The following is a 16,940-nucleotide window of genomic DNA, read 5'->3' on the forward strand; positions in this document are numbered from 1 at the left end:
CGCTCCAGGCTCGGAAAATGTCATGAATTCTAACCTTTTTCTGGACACAACATAAGACCATGGCCCCATGTGAAAAGTGAATCTGTGGGCACACACACATGCACTTCCAGCTGAACCTGTGAATGGAGCCTATGTGTTTACAACAGTTGTGCAGGCAGGCTGTGTTCACAGGTTTGGATGAAAGTGTAGGGGGCGGGGCCTGCTTCTTCTTCACATTTATTTCCACAAGGATGAACATGTGACCAATGCCTACATATCATGGGACTAAACGAACTGTAGAAACTTTGTATAAGATGGTACAGATGTTTTGCCTGCAGTCCTAACCATGCCTATATGGAAGCAAGTTCTTTTTAACTTGGTGGAACTTCTGTATAAATCTGATTAGGATTGGGCAGTCAAATGTGGATCTAAATACCTGCAGCAAAGAGTATTTTTTACAGCTCAGCTTATGAAACTGTTTAACTCTGTAATTTTGTTCTTTCTCCTGCTTCACACCTTTCATCGCTTTTGCTCTCTCTTTGCAGCTATATATTTATTGCAATTATTTCTAACCCATGTTTCAGGATGCAAATCCTTCCAAGTAACATCAATGCAATTTAAAAACACACTGTAAGGAATTACAACATTTAGCACGTCATAAGGATCCTTCTCACTGGCAGCTGGTGACAGATGGCTTTGTGCAGAGAGGAGCCAGTCTAGGCTCCTCTCAGCACAGGATCAGGCAATCACACTCTCTGGGAATCCTTCCCATGGGGTAACTGGTAGTTGGCCTTATGGTGGGCAGCTGGGGCAGGCAGGGGTAACTTCTTCATCTGACCTATCATTAAATAAATAGTATATACATGGTAGAGCATGCACTTTGCATACAGAAGGCCCCAGGTTTGATCCCTGATGATTCCAGGTACGGGTGGGAATGCCCTCTGTCTCAAACCCCAGAGAGCTGCTGCCAGTCATTGTAGACAATACGGAGCTGGATGGGAGAATCCAAATGGATGGACTTGGTATAAGGCACGTTTCCCATGTTTTATACAGTCATTTGTAAGTGTCAGACTTTCTTCTGACTTGATAGCAGAGGAAAAGTGACAAGAGTTCAAGGGTTCTTAATAGTTTGAATTTTTTAGGATCTTGTCATTGATGTTTGTCTTTTTGCTTTTCAGTTAAGCAGCTAATTCGTCTGCTGCTGAAGACAGACCCAACAGAGAGGATGACAATTTCTCAGTTTATGAATCACCCCTGGATTAATGTAAGTCCTGCACAAACACTCATGTGTGTGTGTGTTGGTGTTGGTGTTGTTTTAATTTGGACACGAGGCTGCCTGCTGTGGTAAGAAGGAGTATAACTCATTTAACCAGGAGTCTGCCCTGTATAAAAGGAATATAATTTCCACTCTGCAGTGTGAGAGAACTCTTGGGGGTGGGGTAAAATTTCCCTGTCAGTGGCAGTCAAGGACACTACACCCCCATCCCAACTGCTCCCGGCTAGCATTTTCTGTTCAGTGCGCCATGCACACGCCCTCCTTCCCTCACTTATAAAAAAAGCCATGTTACCTCATCAGTGTAGGATTTATGGAGGACTATTATTAGACATTCAAGGCACCATCGTGCTGAACTGCTCTCTATTGATATGAATAGAGAGCCTACTGCTTTAAGGGCGTTCTTGGTCTTTGGCACAGATCTGGAAACGTTGGGGTTATTGAGTGGGGTGATAGTGGAGGTTTATGTGCAGCACTCTAAGAAAACAACACCAGAAGCTGATTTTAATGGGTGATGCTAACTAAAAGGCCATGGCAGGCTCTCATGTCATAGAATTCTTTGCCTCCAGCAAGAAACAAGCCGCTACTAAGGCTACAAATCTGAGCAGTTTCAGGGCAGCTTTTCTGTCTATTGCTATGCAGGACTCACTGGAGTTTTGTGCATTTATTGTTTCTTTATTAGATTTCTATTCCCTTCTGCCATTAAGGTTATATCCCTCTATATATGTGTCTATATAAAAATAAAAATAAAAAGGAAGAGAAAGAACACAAAGAAATTAAATGTCCCTAAATAATACATGTATTGCCCCCAAGAGCAGCTGGCATGCAGTTGTCGGGGGTGGCTAACATTTTTAGGCCTGTGGGGAGATCTGGATTTTTGAGTAAGTGATGTGGGCACCACCCGCTCTGATCCTTCTCATTCCCCGGATCAGCCATCTCCACCGCAGAGGGGCAGAAAGAGAAGAAGCACACATGCAGGCACACACACTTCACTTTTCTCAGGGTTCTGGGGAAAAGCTTATTAATCTGTGCAGTGAAAAGCATAGAGGTGCAAGAGGATGTGGGGAAGAGCATCACTCTCCCCCCTTCAAATTTGATGTGCTTTTCAGGGGACAAAAAAGTAGCCACCCTCGTGACCAACACGCAGTGACTGGGTGTGCCAAAAGAGTTTGAGGGTGCCAGGGGAAGACCTCAAGGGCACCACTTCACCCGCAGTGCCACACTGGCAACTGCTGCTCTAAGCGATAGCATGCAACCTCCTAACAGCTGTTGGTCATTTGGCCACTTAGTGGACCAGGCAAACCTCCACACTAAAGTAATTCCTCTCATGACCCAGCCCCAAATTTTAGATCCCAAAATTTATTAAATTCAAAGGATTTTGGCCTTACTAAAAGTCATTTGTAACTGGTCTGGAAAATGAAGCAGTAATAAATGTAAATAGCTTGATTGGGTCACAAAGATTGGATGCTATACTTGATGCAAATCTAAAGTGAAAAAGAGGTGTTTAAAGTAAGTGAGAAGCAGCTCTACCATGTGCTGACATCTAAACAAAAATGTGGTTGAAAAGAGAAATGCCTTGAAAGCTCCTGGGATTGTGTGCTACATAGAGACAGTGGTTAAATAGACATCTAGATGCCATCTCTATGAGAACAAGTAAAGTCCCAGTTGATGTATCATCTCAGCCTCAGTGACAATGTGTCAAGGTAAATAGTTAAGCAGGTGGACAAGTTAAGTGTACATGCAAAAATGTTCTTCTAAACTAATTGGTTGAAGTAGAAGTTGGAGGAAATTAGCCAGGAGTATAAAAGTAAGTGAAGTTGTGAATGAGCACACTAAGAAGTTGAAATCCTGGTCATCCAAGGTAGCTTCACCTGAAATGCTATTCATCCCATGTTCAGGGCCACCTAAATAGGCAGAGCTGAAGGGTTTCCATGCATAGATGAAATGGTGCTATCAGGAAGAGAATGTAGATTTGTTAGGGAGCATTCTGGGGAACAAAGCCAGATCCATATAAAGGGATGGGCTCCACTTAAACCAAAATATTATCCGTCTGTTGGTCTCCAGTCAATTCAGATTTATTGCTTATAAGCCATCACAATATAGAACACAGGTGCGGCTGTTAAATATAATACAACAATATTGAAGTGTATTATTCACCACCTTCCGTGCATGACAATCCTGTGTTATGGCTGCAAAACACAAGGCTGAACACACTGCAAGTGAGGTTAACAGATTCTGGTAAGCTGTTGGGGGAAGTCAGGTTCTCCCTACACACAACCTAATAAAATCAAAAATTCAGCCCTAAATATTGTTCAGCTCAGAGACCTGGTGCTTCCAAATCTCAGAAGAGCTAGATTGCCTCCAGAACTTAATATCAAAGAAGTGGCAGAGCATGCCCTTTTGTTAAAGTTTACATAGAAAGGAACGGCAAAAGCATAAAGGGAACACTCAGCAGCACAGAGCCTGGCAGGGCCTCTTAACATCCCACCAATGCAGTTTTAGTCTCTCTCCTTTCCCTTTTCCCTTGGCAGATAACAAATGCAACAGTAGTTAGGAGCCATCTTGCAATGGAAAGAACGAGTGGAGTTGCAGGGGCGATGAATGTACATGCATACGCTCCATCTGTCATTATTTTCTCAAAGCACTTTATAAACACTAATTTATCTTTGCAGTCCTCCCTGAAACATTTGTTTCTTTTTCTATATTTAAATAACCTAGGAAGAAAGTAGAATACTGATTTGACCAACATTCCATACAGTTGGCAAGGCTCAGGATAAAACACAAAAGGGATTGTCTCATGTTCCTTGCTGATAATTCCCAACCACATTCATTTAGACACATTTGTGTTACCTAACTAATTACCTTTATATATTGCCAGTTCTCTTTGTTGGTACATCTCCGGTATAGGGGCCACTGGATGTAACATTTCCCTCCGGGTCTATGCTTGTGGACGGATTCTCATGAGGTATCTCCATGAAGAAACATGGAGTCAAAATGGGCCATCTTTGTGGATTTCCTGGAAGGATCCATAAGCAGGATGCCAAGGGTACAACTTACTGCAGATGTATGTCCAGTGGTTTACCTGTCAAAGGTAGTCCTTCCCTCAAGGGAACTGCAAAGGAGCTAGAGACTGCTGAACATACTGTTCTCAGCAGCCACATTAAGCTGCGGTTCCCAGTGTTCTGGCTGCAGAGTAGGATCCATGGCAGCAGAATCTGATTTGAAAGCACTTTGTGGCAGTGATACTAATAAACAAAGAGGCAGTACAGATAACTCACAATATAGGTTCCTGGCCATCGTGTGTATAAGCAAAATCACGTAAAGCCAGAACACCCCCTAGAAAAGCAGGAAAACACCATTTTAAAAAAATAGCTGCACTTACCAGTGCGGGGCAAATGCAGCCCTCAGTCTTCCTCTTAAGTTTTCCTCCTTCTCTCCCTCACTGGATACTTGCTGCAAATGAGAGGTGGGGATTGACAGGTAGCCAGAAGACGTTTTTGGCTGTGGTTAAGATCCAGAGGAGGGTTGCCTGTGCACATCCACTGGTGGTGATGGTTTCTTTGTCAGAAGCATTGTGATTAGCGGCTGCAGCTGTTTCTTGAGCTCATCAAACATTTCCTTGTAAAGTCTCAGAGTGTCTGTAATCCCACGGATGATCTTGAGGCTGTGTTCCATGGTGGGGTCAAACTCTCCAATCAGATCTTTTGTGTGCTTTTAAGAGTTTTCCTGCTCTCCCACCCCCTTTCCCCCTCCCCTGCTATTTTCTTATCCCCCCCCCCCCCCCGTGCATGCAATTTTTGCATCATTCTTTAAAAAAAATATTATTCAGCAATGTGCATAAAGTTGTGAGCGTGTATGTTAAATAAGTGTGAGTTGCAAGTTACGTGTAGGAAAAAGAAAATCTCCTTTGCGCCTGAAGTGTGGCAGCCTGCACTCCTTTTCACTATTAGACTGTTTCTATTTCATTTTGACCCCAACGTGTTGTCGAATACCTAAACCTGCCATTCTTTTATACTGGACCTTGTCTTATGGTGCATGGCTTGGCTGGGTTATGCCATCTGGAGCAGCTCTCCTCTGTAAGGACCTTCCTGCTGCACAATTGCTTCCATGCAATTAGCCCATATTGCATAAGCTCAGGGGGCAGCCCCAGGCAGCATGACCAAGTGTCAAGAATGATGGGAGTTGTAGTCCAGCAATATTGGCTATCACTGGCAGAAGCTGATATGAAAGCAAGAGGGCCTGGAAGTCATAACCTCCATGCTTATGTGCTGATCATTTTCACATTATGTAGAAATACATTTATTAAAGCCCTATTACTGAGTTGGAGAGGAGTGCAATCTGAGAAGCACAGGAACGGAGGGAGCATAACACCCTTTACCCTCCCTGCTATTTTCTTGCTCCGGATTTACTCTTCCCTGGCAGCTTTTCACTCTGGGGTTTCAAATGTGTGTTTGCCCCTCAGTCTTATTCCATAGCTGCAATCCTATGGAAATGACACATATTTCAGTCATATTGAAAACGCCACTGTGCTTAGCAATGCAGCTAAGTACGTTTTTCTCTCTCCCTCCTGTTGCTTAGGAGACATATTTATACAATTTTCTCAAGACTTGTAATTACTTCATCAGCAAGGACGATGAGTGGTAATGTGTGAGTGTGTTATTGTCAGAATTACTGTTTCTGAATAGCTGCTTCTTTGGTTTCCTTAGCAATCCATGGTGGTGCCACCTACCCCTCTTCATACTGCCCGGGTTCTGCAAGAGGATAAAGATCACTGGGATGAAGTGAAGGTAATGATCACATATATTAGTAGGCTGGGCATTCGCAAATCCAGTCAGAGATAGTTTGATTGCTTTTCTTTCTGAACATCTTTTACCAGCTCATTACCAGCATTTTCATAACGATTGCCCAACTATACAGAAATAACTGATTAAGATGTTGTCTATATTCAATCAAGGGCAGACTCTAGCACACATGTCAATAAACCATGAGCTGCAAGTTTCATGCTACCCATTCCCCCCACATGGGTGCCCAGTCTACCTTCTCGATACTGGATTTTGCACAGTGATGGGGAGGAAGGTGCACAGAAAGAGTAATTCTCTGTGCAACTTCCATGCAAACCACACTCCTTCCAACATGCCAATAGCTGTTTGCTGGTCTTGGGGAGCACAGTGGTTCTCCAACTTACCAAACAACTCTTTGGCGGGCAAGCAGGAGCGTCCTCTCTCCCTGGTGGGGTAGACAGTAGTCTGTCCTTTTCTGATCCATAGGGAGAGCCATTGAGTGTGTGCACATGCATACCCAGGCCATGTCACTTTTTGCCCTGACCATGTTTATTGGTATTCAGCCTCTGAGTGACTACCCACTTTTGCACGTGACCCTCAGAGGCAAAACACTTTCCAGCCCTACACATAGCAAAACAGTGTTTCCCAATCTTTTTCCAACCATAGCCCCCCTTCTGACAATGATACCTTCCTGTGGCCCCCCATGGGCGTAGCCAGGGGGCAGGGGGCCAGGGGAGCAGCTGCCCCCCATAAGTAAAAATCAATACAAATTTGAGATTCTGCCCCTAGTAACAAAAACCTGCCCCCCTGTTTTGCCAATTAACTTTGCAGGTTTTTTAAAGGATCTTTGGTACTCAATATATGAGGGGAAAGATACTTTTATTTCAACAGAATAGGACAAACTCCTGAAACAATAACAAAAACAAAACCTCAAACAGTAATCTTCCTTAAACCTTCTACACAGTAATAAACCTCCTTAAACCTTCTTATACAGCAATACAAAACCCTCTACCACCAAGAAATAACCCCAAAGGAACAATTTCAAAGGAACAATTCCCCCCCACCAGACCTTCACCCACATACACCACCAGATCAAGCCCTAGCAGTGTTAGGTCCAGTCTTCTCCTCCTCCTCCTCCTCCTGACCACATTGCCCTGCACTATTTATACCTGCCTCAACCAGGTGGGGCTAGATATCTCCACTGCCGCCACCCGTAGGAATGAGGGCTCCTAATCAGGGCAATCAAGCCCCAGTTGGACCACCCTCAAGGGCAGGAGTAGTCCTGCAAGGACTCACAGGAAGGTTTGGCTGTGTAAGGCCAAACTTACACCTCCTCTATTTTTGTTGTGCATTTTCCACTACACCCCCAGCAAAAATTCTGGCTATGCCCATGCCCCCCCCCCCCAATCAGTAGAAAGGTAGCTATTTAAATGTTTTGTTTGCAAATTGAACATGTTTTATTCATAATTTTTTTATAATTTATCCAAAATACAATTACACAAAATGATAGGAGCATAATGAAATATTGTTAAAGCAGGAAAACATAGAATCATGGAGCTGGAAGGGACCCCGAGGGTTATCTTTCTACTGCAATCCCCTGCAACGTAGGAACCTCAGCTAAAGCATCCATGACAGATGGCCATCCAACCTCTGCTTAGAAACCTCCAAGGAAGGAGAGTCCAGAACCTCCTGAGGGAGATCCATCTTCCATGTACTATAAAAAGCAAACAACACTTATTTGACCCAAGTTATTTGACAGAGAGTGGGAAACCTTCAGATATAGTCCCAAAGGTGCACAGGGAGAATTTTTAAAAGCAAGTGGTCCTCACTGACCCAGTGCAAAAATATCGTCATCAGGAGGAGCCCTGGCTACCTGGATAAAACACTATAGCCACACACACGCTTACCTGGGAGTAAGACCCACTGAACTCAGTGTGCCTTTCTTCTGAGTAGACACTTAGTTATTTACTAGATGCAAGTCAGCAGCACCAGACGCCCCTACTTGGCTAGGCACCCCACGCCTTGCAGAACTGGGCCAACGCTGCCAACTGGCCCTGTGCCCCTCAGCAACATCCAAAGACCCTGATCCACTAGGTGCTGGGGTGGATTGCACCCTGCACCTTGCAGAGTCAGGCCAAGGCTGCCACCAGGCCCAGCACTGGCGGTAGCAACAAAGCAGCTCCCGCTCATCCAGCCCTATCCATTGCCATCCCACCACCATGCTTACCTGAGGGGTTCAGGACTGCAGGCTCTACTGGTCAAAACAGGAGCCTCAGCAATTTCCCCCTCCTGCCGGAAACAAACTTAGACTGCTCCAAGAAAATGCACATGGCAAAAAGGAGTACTAGGCCCTGGTGGGCCACCCCCTTACCTGCTTGCAATTGGCCAATCAGGATTTTTTAAAATGATTTTTTCCCTTCACTTCTCACTTCCTTCTATGGCCCCCTAGCCTCATGCTGTGGCCCCCCATTTATGCATTTTTCACCTGTGACCCCCTTGTAATATCCTTTCCCCCCCCCCAGGGGGCCATATAGCCCCCAGTTGGGAAACACTGTTCTAAAGCAGTGTTTCCCAACCTTGTGCCTCCAGCTGTTTTTGGACTACAATTCCCATCATCCCTTGCCACTGGTCTTGCTAGTCAGGGATGATGGGAGTTGTAGTTCAAAAACAGCTGGAGGCACAAGGTTGGGAAACACTGTTCTAAAGTATTAAAATATTGTTAGCGTTAAAATATAGTGCTTTCAGTAAGGATTCCTGTAGCGTTGTGTTACTTATTTCACCTTGGTCCTTCTAATCTCTTTGTCAGAAATGTTCAGTATAATTCTGCATATGTGTTCCTTGTCATTTAGCTGCACAGTCCACTTGGGTAGAATATGAGCTCTCTTATGAGAAAGGGCACAACTCTTAGTCTTGGCTGGGGGAGGTCAATGGAAATCTGTGACCAGAGGGTTCTGTTTTCACCTGAACATGGTAGGAAAGTGGCCTCCACTTCTTAAGACCTAACTATTGCCTCATGTGGATTTTAGGAGGAGATGACTAGTGCTTTAGCGACCATGAGGGTGGACTATGACCAGGTAAAGATTAAAGATTTGAAAACATCCAACAACCGTCTCCTCAACAAAAGGCGCAAGAAACAAAAGCAAGGAGGCACCTCTTCAGCATCTCCAGGATGTAACAACCAATAAAGAGAAGAGCAGAAGATAAATATCAAAAAGAACTATTAATTCAAATGGGTTCAGCTCAGCTTTTACACCAAGAACAAAGGGTGTACATCACTGAAGCTTTAAGTGAGTTGACCTACAGAGAAGCTGCACTGTGGCATCCAAAATGCAATGTTCTGGAACTTTTTATGCGAGCACTGTGGGTTTTTCTAAGGGATTTTTTTGTTTTGTTTTTAGCATTGTTTTGGTTTCCCCCTAGAGTTCCAGAAAACCCTAGAATTCCAGTGGAAACTTAAGATGTGTAGTCTACCGACCAGAGGCAGTCCATGTTCCATACTTATTCACAATGAGCACAAGCCAGCCAAGATTAAGGATGTCTAAGTCCCCTTGATTTCAGCCAAAAATATATTTAAGCCTGTGCTCAATTTTCTCCAGTTGGATTCAGTAGGACATAAACCTGCTTAAATTTGGCTGGATTTATGTCTGGCATTTCTAAGAGAAATGAATTTGTGCCATCTCCTGTGGCATAAGCCTCATGGACAGAAAGTTCAAGAGTCTGGTAAGGAAGCACACAGAAAGGAATTAGGCATGCAAGCTTTTCATGTGTGTATTCCTGCTTGGCCTTGACACTTTTGCTGTATTTTATTTTACTTCTAGGGTTCATGCTGTCAACTCGCACAATGCCCACCTGAGCAAGGAAGCATTGCGCTTGACTTTAAGAGAAAAATGTTTACATCTTAATAATTTCTTAAGTTGTGTTTCCACTTTCACTGAAACATGGGGGTTTCATAGGTGTTGGTAAACATCCATTTCTGTTTCACTAGAGCCATGTACACTGGGAAGCTGCAACTGTCCATGGCTTCCTTCGGGGACTGTACATCTGTATGACTCAGCTGTTCCTTTTTCTTATTTTGTGTGTATGCTACAATTTTTCTGGGTACATAATTCTCTTAATCAGTGTTTAATAAGACTGATATTTTTTAAAAATTAAGGATCAAATATTAGACTGCAGCAGTCATTATTGAAACTTCTGCAGTGTTAAAATCCAAAGTGAACACACTTGCATGAATAACATACAAGATTACAGTTCAAAGAGGATCCTGTGTAGCCCAGAACGAAGCCTTCCAGTTCCATTGTTACAGGTGGGGCTTGAACTTAATGTAGAGTGCTGGTTTCTAACTTCTACCATTCTACGCACTGAATTAATAGCAATCCCATGTTAGACCTTCCGAGCATCCTGTAAGCAGTGTAAAAGTTAACAAAGTTGGTGAGAGTGCTCCAAAATACAAATAACGAGTCATAATCACTGCATCAAGATGCACATTATCACAAATTTTCAACATATATATGAGGTTTACTTGACTGACGAATTTATGATCAACCACTTTCTTTTTCAGTATGTTTTGTGTTAGAGTGGACATGGTGAAATGTTTTTTTTTTTTTTAAAAAAAGGCACTCGAGTTATTTGAATAAACACTTATTACAAGATGGTAGCAAAATCCATCTGGAACAGCAGTTGTGCCAAACACTCCTCAGTGTCTCAAACCAAGGAAGATTCTTCATCCTCTCATACAATATCTCATGACAGACTGGTCATATGACATGCTGGTCATGTGCCATCTATCCTTATTCAACCATTCCATCATTCATCAGCTATTTCCAAAAACAGGGTGCAGATGCCTAAAAATGCAAGCCCATCTATCTCCACTTCCAGCCCTTTGCTTGAGCTCTCAGATGTGCTATGTGGTTTGGAGAGGGTAAGAAATATCAAGAATTCCCACATGTTGCTGTTAACTTTTCCAAACCTTCGCACAGGGGAGGGAGATCCCCGATCTGCCTCAAGGCCTCTGCTTCTGTCAATGGGCTCAAGGAAGAGGTAGAGGCTTCTAATGCAATTTGGGAAAGGTAAAAACAGTGGCAGGTGACTCCTACTGTTCCTTTTGCAAACTGCAGCACAAATGAGATAAAACCCATCATCTCCCCTAAGCCCTCTCCACATGCTAGAAGACTTCAGCAGAGGGGATTTGTGGCTACTGAGGCAAGCCAAGCCAATATTTGTAGATCTCCGCGTAATAATTTCATTCCAGAATTACAAGGATTACTGGCTTTGTGAATCTGCAGTGCACAACCTCTCTATTCCTCACTCAGTGCCTCTCTTTGTTGTACAGGTAGACATTAAACTGTTATTAAGACACACTGGATAAACCTATGAACTCTTGACTCTTTGTGAAATATTAACATTTTGCATATGTTAATAAATGGTGCTTTACCATTTTTTTACGTGGACCCTGCTTCCTCACTGTGATTAATCTATATTTGTACTGGGGCCCTGCACCAGCTTCAGCTATAGGAAGTAAATGTTCACCTCTGCCACGCCATAAAAGAAGCTGCATTTAAGAAGAGAACAGAAATGTAATTTGAATTCTGATGGAATTAGTTCTGCCCAGTAGGACTTTTATATAGATAAGAATGCTATTTCCATCTACTAATTAACTAAACTTTAGAAGCAGCATGTTAGTAGTAGTAACTGAACAAGAATGAGCCTAAACCAAAAGGCATAAAAGAATGACTTTCTAACTGGTTTGTATGTCAGACAGACTATAAATGTGAAGGTACAAATTTCCCAAGATTTGTGGAAGGGCAATAGCTTAGTGGTAGAAGATGTATTTTGCATGCAGAATGTTCAAGGAACAAATCCATATCTCCAGGTAAGATATGAAAACCCCAGGAGAGTCACAGCCAGTATAAACACTATTAAGCTACACAGAAAAAAGATCTGAAAACAAGAAGAACCTGGTGGGCCAGGCCAAAAGCTCATCTAGTTCAACATCCTTATTCTCACAGTGGCCAACCAGATGCCCATGGGAAGCCTGAAAGGACCCAAATACAACAGTCTCCCTACTTGTGCTTCCAAGCATTTGGTATTCAGAATCACTTATGCTTCTTATTTGGTATTCAGAGGTTCCCAATGGGATTGGGGGTTTATTGGATCAATCCTGATTACTGGTGGAATTTTTCAGTCCTCTGGGACATAGTCGCCAATGGATAAATCCTGCCACAAAGTAAAAAGGCTTTTACCCTTGAGCAGCACAAACGCTGGACGTGCTAGGGAAGGAGGGAGAACAACTCCTGTTCAGTTTTTACCGCAGTGCCCAACGTGTCCGTCTCAATGCATCCAGATGCAGCAAAACAATTACAGCATTGTTTTTGGCTTTGATTCAGTTTTCCTTAAGCCTGGGGTGTGAGGACAGATTGGAAAGGGAAATGTCTAATTTACCTATATTTCTGTTTTCCTATCACTGCCAGGCTCTCTCTTCGCACATAGCCATAAGGGTCAGAGAGAGAATGTAAAACCAGGGTAGTAAGGGAACTTGTTTATTTATCCCATTGGTATGCCATCCCAGTTCCAAGGAGCTCAGGGCAATCTATGTGTGGTTAGCCCATTTTATTCTCCCCAAATCCTGCAGGTAGGTAATGCCATGGTCAGCCAGTGATGTTGATGACTGAGCAGGGATTTGAAACCAGGTCCCTAAAGCCTAATGTAACACTGCACTACATTACACCACAGTAGCTCTGGCCATACAAAGCCTGTCACTCACTCCTCCTTCTCTTGCTTTCTCCTGTTCCCTACTTTTGAGCTGTGTTTTTACCCCATGCAAAGACACATGTTTGCGCCACTCTGCCACCCAAATTCCACATTTATTCTGAGATTTTGTTGGTTGTTGCCATTCAGGCAATTCTGCAAATAAATGAATATCCTTTTCTACTGAAAATCTTTGGAATTCACTGGTTGAGCAATATGTGCCATAATTTGCATGATGTCATTGCAATAGTCTGCCTATGCCTTATGCAACAGAAACACTAGAACTCTTCTGGATCAGATTCTGCCACCCTCTGCATTAAAACTAAAAGCCTGAGCAATTTAGTCTGAAGGACATTAATCTTTTTTGTTAGAAGCTGCATCTGTAGACATTAGACTACAGAACTGATGCTATGCAAATCATGTTGAAACTGTCATACACTATACAGAGACATCTGGGAACATCTAAGGAAGCACCCAACAATTTTATTAAAGGACAGGAATAAATTAAATAGTTGAGATAAATTGTACAACTACCTCCTTTGAGAAAGAAGGGGACATATTATATTTCTTCAAGCTAAAATTAGCTGTGTTAGAGGAATTAATTACAAAAGGGAAATTCTCTGTATAGTGGACAAAGATTTGCTCTTGGAAGACCTAGTTTCTGCTATCAGAACATTTTGTGGCCTCTGTGTACTAGGTCTCACTAGAGAATGAAGAACTCCATAGTTTGATTTCTGCCAAAATCTTTAATGCTCAGTGCATAGGCAAAGTAGAGTTCAAAGGTACAAGTGCTATGCACGGCTGAGTAAGCTAAGAAGTTGATCCAATGCGAAACACACTACTTTGTGTCCCATTATATGTTATTTGTTATATGTTCTCAGCTACACTGGTGCTTCTGTGACAATGGAAGAGGCATCAGCATCAGCTCTGAACCAGGCTGAGCAGCAGACTCGTGAGAGAATGGCTTGGGACAATCTCAGTTAGTGCTGGAGGTGGTACCAGGATTGGAGGTGAGACTGGCATGAGAACTGAGGGCACTGGGGACAGAGAGTGCTTGGCTGAAGTGAGAGGGGATGAGGCAGAATGCTGGGGTGAAACACTGCTGGAACCCTTCCCGATACCGGACTCCTCATCTGTGAATCCAAAGCGAATCCTCTGGATTGAAGCCTTGAAGCCTGGACACCTCCTGTCCCAATCTACTGGGCTCCTCCCTGGGGTTGTCAGCTGGCAACTCCTCCAACTGCTCATCCTAGTCCCAGGACTCAAGACACTCTAGAAGACTGCAGTCCCTGATCTCTGTTCCCCTGCTTTGAATTGGGAAATCTTCGCTGAATACAATAAAGATTGTAAATTGAAAATAACAGCAGCAAAACCAGGCGATCTCACTGCTGTTTAGTTAAGTCTACCATGGTTTGAAGATATTATGACAAAAGTTAACTGTTAACACAGTAGAGCAGAATGTAACCACCCTAGAAAGGACTGAATGTGCAAAGCAAAGAATGCTTGGGAGAGCTAAGACTGCTGGGTGTGCGCATGCATCTTGGGTGATCGCAGGGGATATCAACTAAAGAAAGTGGTAAAGGATCTCGGAATGAGTAAGCAGCAACATACACCATAATTAACTGAATGAGGTTTGTTCCTTTCATCTTGATTCTGTAAAGATAGGCTACGTGGGATTATTTCTAGCGTCTGAACACTGGGAACTGCCATGTCTTGTCTACCCTTTCCTTGAACATTCTTCTATCCAAGGTACGTAAGGCACTACCTTTTAAATGGAAAGCATTTGCCTACAATGATGAAAGTTGATGGGCGTTGTGGTCCAGCAACAGCTGGAGCACCCCATGTTGGCCACCCTTGCTTCAGAGTGCCACTTTAGTTACACCAAATGCCCTGAATCGTGTCACCTTGTAGATGGCCCTTAGCACGTTAACGCCAGGTATGGTCTACATTGTCATCTGTTTTGGGTTCAAATTTCCCACATTTGAAGAGCAATTTTGTGGTCAGTGACTCCATATAAAAATATATAGGCATCCCATTGGTATTCCTTATTTTTCTTAGCAGCAGAAAAGTACAACTGCTTACATGCCTCTCTTTCTACTGTCTTATTTAATTGTTGCTTAGAGGCAGCTTATGCCCCTCCTAAGATGCTCTGCAAACCGCCCCCCATCTCTCTTATGTTAGGCCTCTAGCATGGTCACAGTTCCTTACTTCTCCAATTTTCTTTCCATACCTCACTTCTGTGAAAAATACAGTGTGACAAACCTTTCTCTTGACATGCTACACTTCAAACCTACTTTTAATTATAAACCGCTGTCTTGCTGCTTCATTTCCTAATTGAGGAAGCACAGCATGCAGTCCTGGGACTGGATTTCTCTTAACTCCTTATTGCCCCAGGGTCGGCTGTCCAATTAAAGAGCAGCTCCTGATTTGCCCAGAGACTGAAATAATAGGATGATCATCCTGCCTGTTCTCTGTTAGGTTAACATCCTGTCCTCATTTCAGAACAATTTTCCATTTCTTTTTAAATCTAGAGATACAACTGACCTTTGATTGAAACATATCTATGGAATGTGTCAAGTTCATGGAGGCTGGGTAGGTAGCCTATTTAGAATTTGCCCATTAGTGATTTACCAATAATAACGTTAGCCTTTGTGGGACCTACTTTTATATATCTGGGAAGAAACTTGTCATTTGTAAGCTGAGCACGGTCTTTTAAACAAAGATCCATATGCTGTGATGAAAAGACCCCCCTTGTGGTTACACTGTGAGACCTTGGATATCTTTAAATAAAAAACAAAATAGACCTGACATTTCCATGAGACTAGGCAGATGAGTCACCTTATAGGAAACACCAGTGGCCTGACTTGCCTGAGAGCTATCTCGCATCCACTATGCCTTAAATCACAATATGCTTATTTCTGGAAATATAAGTTATAGCTTAATGCATGGGTCGGCAAACTAAGGTCCGCAGGCTGGATCAGGCCCAATTGCCTTCTGGATCCGGCCTGCAGACAATCCAGGAATCGCTGCGTGGATCACCAGTGTGCACATTCTTTCCCTCTCCCTCTACCTCACACGGCACCGCCACCTCCTCCCTCCCTCCTCCTGGCTTCTCCCTGCCCTGCCTAGAGGAGGACGGGGGCTGGACTTTGTTGGTGCCAGCAGCAGCAGCGCTTGAACGGCGGCCATTTTAAGCAGCCCCTCTCCGGAGCCCTTTCGTGTTCCGTTCATCATCCTGCTGCCGCCAGTCCCTGCCACTCGCAAGACACAGGTAAGCAGCCACCAGGGCTCATCCGGTGCTGTGGAGAAGGGAGGGGAGAGTCGTGGGGGGGTGGCTTATAGTCCACTGAGGGACAGTGGACCGGCCCCCTGCTGAAAACGTTTGCTGATCCCTGGCTTAATGGTAATCTTGAGGGAGGTGTGGGCAAACTTTAGGCATGCGGTATTTACTTTGTATTCAAGTAGAAGCCTGAGATCCGCCAGCTGAAGCTGGCTGCAAAATGGCCGTGCGGGGAATGGAACCAATTACCTACATTTCTCCATGAGCATTACACTGGGATGACCTGCAGACACAAATACAAATCTGCATCTGAGTTACTACAGATCAGAGATTCTAACTGTCCGATTTAGACCCTAAAATGGCTATTATTAAACAATGGGGAGTTGGAAACCCTTGTAGCTCTGCTGCAAATCACCTACATAGACAATCCTGTTCTGCATCATTAGCCTTTTAATCACTGACGACACACGGGAAGGCCAGTTTGGTTGGTTCCAATTTTGCAACTGACACTAAATTCCGGTTCCCACACCTTATTGGCTAAGAGTCTCAAAGGAAATTTGAACTCTATATGTTACCTTTTGAAAAAGGGAAGATTTTCTCTCTCTCTCTCTCTCTCTCTCTCTCGCTGTGTGTGTGTGTGTGTGTGTGTGTGTGTGAGAGAGAGAGAGAGAGAGAGAGAGAGAGAGAGAACTTTTCTGCCCCTTCAGGAATTCTACCCTGTGTAACTTTAAATATAAAAAGGAGCAGATGCTATTACCTAGATCTGTCTCCAGCCCTTAAGTAAAGTAGTTGCAAAATAAGAAGGGATTATCAAGCACTTTAAATTCCATGGCAATATTGACTAGCAGTTGCCCAAAACGACCGAGAGAAGCAGCTTTTCATG

General features: G+C 43.6%; 1 protein-coding gene and 1 long non-coding RNA gene across 7 annotated transcripts in view; one reads left to right on the forward strand and one right to left on the reverse strand.

Annotated features, from left to right (window-relative positions):
* MAPKAPK3 (MAPK activated protein kinase 3) overlaps positions 1-11,480 on the forward strand; it is an 89,847-nt gene extending 78,367 nt beyond the window's left edge. For all 5 annotated transcript variants that reach the window (XM_077924753.1, XM_077924752.1, XM_028718697.2 and 2 more), the window contains 3 exons: positions 1,158-1,243; positions 5,959-6,039; positions 9,060-11,480. In XM_077924753.1, the coding sequence (XP_077780879.1) occupies positions 1,158-1,243; positions 5,959-6,039; positions 9,060-9,218 (326 nt within the window). In that variant the 3' untranslated portion in view covers positions 9,219-11,480. The remainder of the gene's footprint in view (positions 1-1,157; positions 1,244-5,958; positions 6,040-9,059) is intronic.
* LOC114591549 (uncharacterized) overlaps positions 1-16,940 on the reverse strand; it is a 72,872-nt gene that overhangs the window by 3,123 nt on the left and 52,809 nt on the right. The window contains exon 3 of one of the 2 annotated variants that reach the window (XR_013391948.1): positions 4,635-4,705. This is a non-coding gene — a long non-coding RNA (uncharacterized LOC114591549). Of the gene's footprint in view, positions 1-4,634; positions 4,993-16,940 lie in introns of those variants that run through there. The other variant, XR_003705291.2, reaches the window with a different exon arrangement.

The sequence above is a fragment of the Podarcis muralis genome, chromosome 2 (genome assembly GCF_964188315.1).
Source record: "Podarcis muralis chromosome 2, rPodMur119.hap1.1, whole genome shotgun sequence".
NCBI classification, from domain to species: Eukaryota; Metazoa; Chordata; class Lepidosauria; order Squamata; family Lacertidae; genus Podarcis; species Podarcis muralis.